Genomic DNA, 6,103 nt, shown 5'->3' on the forward strand with positions numbered 1-6,103 from the left:
GGGGGAGACAGAAAAATAACTAAGTAAATAAATAAAACATGTACTATATCAGATGGAGAAAGGTAAGGCAGGGAAAGAAGACACGAAGTGTGGGTGTTGGGGGGTGTGAGGATGACTGCAATTTTAAATTAGAATCAGGGAGAGCCTTACTGAGAAGGTGACATTTGAGTAGAGATCTGGGGGAGGTGGGGGGAGCAAGTCGAGTGTTCTAACCAGAAGAAACAACCAGTGCAAAGGCCCTGAGCACACCTGGGTAAATTCAGGGAGCAGCAAGGAGGCCACTGTGGCTAAAGCAGAGCAAGTGGAGGGGGACAGTGGAAGCAAATCAGCCCAGAGAGTGGGGGCCGCCAGGTCACATGGACAGTAGTAAGGGCTTTGCTTTTGTCTGAGATGGAGATACACAAGCGTCACGGCCACATTCAGTGTCACAGACACATATGATCACAGCTATAGACACACAATCCCCCACTGCCACAGAGCCAGCAAATCACAGCCACTCACCGTCACCCACAGTCACACACGGCTGCACATAAACAAGATCACACGCCATCATACAGTAGTGCGCACTCCAGAAAAACCCAGGCAGCCCAGAAGACCTGCCGCATGTAGCCTTTCAGACACAGTGACCCTGCCCCCCACTCAGTCACTCACACTGCGGCCAGTCTCCCAGTCTCTTGGTTTCCCCGGTTATAGCCAGTGCGTGACCACATGGCCACTCCACAGAGGCAAGCCCTGTCACCACAAAGGAACCGCATACACTCACACAGTCAGTCATTCAATTTGCAATCACTCGCGCTGACACATTAGCCACGGGCACCCAGGCACCAGGAATCACGCCGTTGTAAGGCACACAGACGCAACTACAAAACTGCTCACAATTGCACACGAGCCCCAGACACAGCCAGAGTCTCCTGCAGCTTCGTGGTGACACGGAGGTGTCCCTGGTCACACAGTGCAGTCACAGCGCTACCATGTCACACACAATCGCACAGACTCACCCGCAGCCTGACATGGCTGGAAACACAGTTACACCCATTCAACCCCAGCTGCACAGACACGGACGCCCCCCCCATTCAAACCCCAGCCAGGCCTTACCTCCTGCCAGGTGTCCAGTAACATGATGTCATACTTGTCCAGGTCCTCTTGGCTGAAGAACACCACTTCTGTGAGGACCAGGTGGCCCATCTGGCTGGAGCACTCAAACAGCCGTGGCTGGAAGCTGGAGACATCCTCCGGAAGCCTGGCCAGTATGGGCAGCCAGGCTGTGAGGGGTGCAGAGAGAGCCCCTACACTACCATGGGAAACAGCTTCTCCTGGAGCGGGAGGCACGGGCCCTCCTTTGGGCTCCCCCCAGCCCATAAAATCACTCTGGAGATGCTCTGCTGCTCTCTGGGCCCCATCCCCATCTGTCAGTGGGCAAGCCCACTTCATGGCCTGTCTAGCCACAGCCAGCTGTGACACACGCTGCCCCAGCAATTTTCCCAGGAGTGGGCCCTGGGAAGGGGACGGTTGGCTCAGCAGTGCTTTTTGGGGGGGGGTGTTAAGCTGGGGCCCTACCCTCCCCAGGAGGGAGGAGCCCCTGGTCCTGGCTGGATGCTCAGGGGACTTGAGGGGAGTACAGTGCATAAACCAGGCCCCACAGACACACACAGCGGCCCTGACTCAGCAACCTCCTCCCTTGAAGGCATCACCCTGCCTTACCTTCCGATACACACCCTTGTCCTTTCACACACTCCACACATACTGTTTATCAACACGTCACATTACCCCCCCACACACACACACACTCGGCACAATGACCCCTGGGGACTGTGGGCTGGGAATGGGGCTTTGCCCTCTTGCTCTCTGCCCCTGGGAAGGTCCAGGACTAGGCAATGCAGGGAGCATGTTTGGCCAGAAGAGGGCGCCACTCCCCCGCTCTCCCTGGCATCTTGACCCCAGTAACCCAGGGCTGGGGACTGAAGGGTGGGCTGTGCTCCTGGGAACCCTGGAATGGGGAGCCAAAAGACCTCAGTTCTAGGGTGGCCTCTCCAGTTCTCTGTATGACTCCTAAGTCATCACCCACCCTCTGTGGGTCTCAGTTTCCTCCTTTGTGTAAGGAGAACACCCTCTTCCCAGCCCTATCACCTCTTGTGGCTGGGGTAGGGAGCCCGGCCTCCCAGGGCCTCCCAGAAGTGGGGAGGTTCTTGACCCTCCAGCACCGTTTCCTTGTTCTCCCCAGAGATGGCAGTGACCACCGTACGCGCCATCTCACGCTGGTCACCGCTGCAGCCCTGGCCGACAAAGAGTTGGGTCAGGCCCTGAGGGGGAGGGGTCTTCACCTCCAGCCCCACCTCCCCCACTCTCAGGGGACTCTGGGGGGCTGGGCCTGAGTCAGCAGAGGCCTAGGCTGATGGCAGGGCACACATGAGCCAGGGATCTCCCCTTCCCCACTCCCAGGACTGGGACCCTCTCCTGGTCCAGAGAACGGGATGGGGACTCCAGGCTCAAGGACCATTTGTGGTTTATGTTGAAGATCAGAGAAAACTCTGGCAAACTGAACTAGGCCTCCTCTTTTTCCCAAGAGACTCTGGAAGGGTCATGCTCCTTGCTCGAGGCAGGAAGGAGGGGAGGTGGCCTGGGCGTGGTCTGCCTCTGACCAGTAGACTCCCAGATCTACCTGTCACGTTCAACACCCCACTGTGGCCCTGCCCCTGCCCCACTCCTGGCCTATCTGAGGCTGGACATGAAGTCCGCCTCCTCTGTGGAGTAGAGCCATCCCTGGCCTGGCACACCGCTCTAGGCATGAGTCAAGTGGCCAGGGTTAGAGGTACCTTTCCAAACCAGAGGTAGCAGGTGCTAGCTGTGACCAGCAAGAAGATGTCACTGGAGTTGAGAGCTGAGGCACGGGCTTGCACCTCCACGGTCCTGGTGTTATAGCTGTCTGTGCCTTGCACATGGAAGAGCCTCGTGGCAGATGGTGGTTGCCCCTTCCCATTGTGCCCCATGCGCCCCTACAAGAGGGCTGGGTCTCAGGATGAGGCAAGGGCTCCTGGGAGCCTCCTCCCTGTCCCAGTGATGGACAAACTGCCCTGGGGCCTAGCAGACTCTTGCCTGAAGCCACCATCTTCCAGATCCTCTGAGTGTAGAGGGTGAGGATTCCATCAGCCTAGGATAGGGAACCAGGCCCTTTCTCAATGGATCCCTCCCTCATCTCCAAGGTCATGGTTCCCCCAGACCTTGAGGACAGAAAATGGCGACCCCAGGCAAGGCCCTACTCCCTTCCAGCTCAGCTTCTTGACCTGTGTCTCTGCTTTGTGGCTGGCTCTGGGGACCAAGCGAAGAGCCTCAGGCAGGGGTCACCTAACTGACAGCACCGGGACATCAATGGTAGTAAGCAGGGCCCCGGGGCTGAAGAGAAGCCTCGCCCTTACCTAAGGGCTATGGGCACATGGAGGAGCGGGGAGGCTGCAGGAGCAGCAGCAAGGTGGGCCCTACCTGGAAGACCACCAGCTGGCCCTGGAGGATGGCGAGGAAGTGAGGGGGCTCGCTGCCCATGGTCACGTGCTCCTGCACCAGGGCGCCATGGTACAGGAGGTCTAGCTCCTCAGCGTTGCAGTTCAGGCCGTTGATCTCACATGTGGTGGCCTGGTGGCCCTGCAGGTAGGGGTGGTAAGGGCCTGGGGCAGCTCTTAGATCCCATTCTCAGACCCTCAGCTCTGGGGTTTGCAGGTGCCCACCCCGCCCCCTCAGGCCAGCGCACCTGCCACAGGTACAGGACGTGCTGGGCGCGGCCCATCTTCTGGTATGTGTAGAGGACCAGGTAGCAGTTGCCCGCGTACAGCTGTCCGTGGTGCTTGCGCTCCACGGGCTGTCTGTGTGAGTCCTGGATGCACCACACCTGCGGGACAGAGGACCAGTGGGCCCAGGTGCTCCTTCACCTGAACCAGCCCCCCCCCCCACCTGTGCCCAGCCAGCGAGCAATCCTCAGCCTCAGGGCAGGCCTCATCGGTGCAGTCGACGGCTCTCCCAGGCTTGCCCAAGGATCCACAGCTGACCCTTTTCCCCGTGGGGCTCTGGGCCCCACCATGCTTGTACCGGTGTGCTGTCAGCCAGGACAGAGTTGGCCTGTGGTTCCTGGGACGAGCAAGCAGTGAGGACTCCAGAGGCTGCCCAGACAGTCCTGAGCCGTGCCACACACCACCTCCACCCTGCCCCCTCCAGCCACAGGCATGTTTGGGGCAGGCAGGTCCTGGCCCAGCTGCTTGATGCTCAGGCCCGGGCTGCAGAAGCTGGGCAGATGCAACGCCTCGGGGCTCTCGGGAAAATTCTCATTTTTCAAGTGTCACTTAAAAAGACAAAGCCTGTTCAAAGGCTGAAAGGAAAATAACTTCCTTACACTTAATAGTGTGATTTCCTGTTCCTAGTGGGTGGCGAGCATGGGCTCTGGAGCCAGCCAGAGCCTCTTCAAATCCCAGGTAGGCCCTGTGTGGGCAGTGAGACCCTTCTGAGCTTCAGCTTTTCCCATCTGTAAAGTGGGTATAACAACGCCCTCCTTGACAAGGGCAGGAACAATGCCTGGGCATCCTGTCCCCACGCGGAGCCTGACAGCTCTCTCTGGGGAAGACATCATCTGGAGCAGAGCAACCAGAATCCTGCCTTTTGCAGAAGAGGCTGTTTCTGACCACATGGACCACGCGCGCTACCCAGGAGCAGCCCTAATCTGGCAGCCAGACCTGCTGGCCTGCTGGGAGGGACCCCCTCCCTACCTCTGTGCTTGGAGCCTGAGTGGCAAGACCTTTGCCCTCCTCCTGTTTCCCTATCCCCCCCTCTCTCTCCCTGTGTACCCCATCTCTCCTGCTCTTCATCCCACCGCCCCCCCCACTCTGTCTCCTCCCTACTCCGTCTTTCTCAGTCTCTTCTCTCTCTGTTTTCTGCCTGCTCCCCCGAGCCCTGCCCTGTCTCCTCCTATCGTGGTCCCTTCTCACTAACAGTTTCTGTCGATTCATATTAGGGCAAATATAGGATGACACCTTGGAGAAATGGTATTTTCTCTGACCTCCACCTACCTTAAGAACTAGAACCCCTCACAGAGGCCCGGAAGTCCTGTTTCCAGAATCTTACAGTATCCCCACACCAGCCAAGGGCCAAATGGGACCATAGCTTTTGCCCCCATTTTATCGATAAAAACTGAGGCCCAAGGAATTAAGGGCTCTACCAGGGATCAGATAACATGTCACGATGCAACTGCTGCATCTCCCTGGACACTGGTCTGAGACCAGACAGGGGGCCAACTGTGTGGGGCTGTGACTGACTACATGTGATCGTGTACGATGTTGGTGTGTTCCTGTGGGTTGAGTGTTGTGTGTGACTGTGATCACGTGTAATGTAGAATTTGTGCAATTACATGTTTGCAGCTGATGAACGTGGCTGGCTGGGTGCAATTAGAAGGTGTGCATACACGCGTCTGTATTATATATATGGTTGTGTCATATATTTAACAAAAGGGCACAATTAAGTATCTTGAAGTGTTAACTGTGGTGTGTGCCAAGTGTTATGTGAATACCGCTTTATAGATTGATCAGGTGTGCTGTGTATGAGCAAGCTGTAGGCAGGGTGTGCGTACATGTACACTGCCCCTGGGTGTCGCTGTGTGTTGTGCAGCTGTGTGTACTTGGGGCACTTTAGCAGCCATACCGTTTACCTGAAGACAAAGCCTACCCCTGTGTGCCCATCTTCCCCCAGCCAAGCTAATGACCCTTACCTCCACCTTCCCGGAGGCGTCGTCCACCATCCGGAGCTGGGCCGCTAGCTCAGGCTGACTGTGCAGCTGACCCACATCCAGCCTTACCTGAGTCAATTTACCTGAATCAGGGAGGGCATAGTGTGTCACTAGCGTCCTCGCCCCAGCCAACCCCACCTGCCCATCACTTAAGAAGCCCCCTCTGGCCGCGTTCCCCGACCCGGGGGCGCTTTCTGAGCGCCGCCCCTTGTCGGTCCCACTCCATCCCCCCCAGACCCGGCCCCGCATCGGCCATGCGGGGGTTCCCCAACTCCCCCGGCCTCGTCCCGCCCACTCTTCGGACCCCCCGAGGTTCTGGGTGCCGCCCCGCCCCGCGCCGCC

General features: G+C 58.0%; 1 protein-coding gene across 3 annotated transcripts in view; it reads right to left on the reverse strand.

Moving 5' to 3' along the window:
• Positions 1 to 6,103, reverse strand: part of VILL (villin like) — an 85,638-nt gene that overhangs the window by 2,050 nt on the left and 77,485 nt on the right. For all 3 annotated transcript variants that reach the window (XM_034662242.1, XM_034662243.1, XM_019794547.2), the window contains 6 exons: positions 5,744 to 5,844; positions 3,743 to 3,880; positions 3,478 to 3,636; positions 2,814 to 2,993; positions 2,128 to 2,273; positions 1,096 to 1,240 (listed from right to left, as the gene is read on the reverse strand). In XM_034662242.1, coding sequence (XP_034518133.1) covers positions 1,096 to 1,240; positions 2,128 to 2,273; positions 2,814 to 2,993; positions 3,478 to 3,636; positions 3,743 to 3,880; positions 5,744 to 5,844 — 869 coding nt within the window. The remainder of the gene's footprint in view (positions 1 to 1,095; positions 1,241 to 2,127; positions 2,274 to 2,813; positions 2,994 to 3,477; positions 3,637 to 3,742; positions 3,881 to 5,743; positions 5,845 to 6,103) is intronic.

This window comes from Ailuropoda melanoleuca, chromosome 6, assembly GCF_002007445.2.
Source record: "Ailuropoda melanoleuca isolate Jingjing chromosome 6, ASM200744v2, whole genome shotgun sequence".
Lineage (NCBI taxonomy): Eukaryota > Metazoa > Chordata > Mammalia > Carnivora > Ursidae > Ailuropoda > Ailuropoda melanoleuca.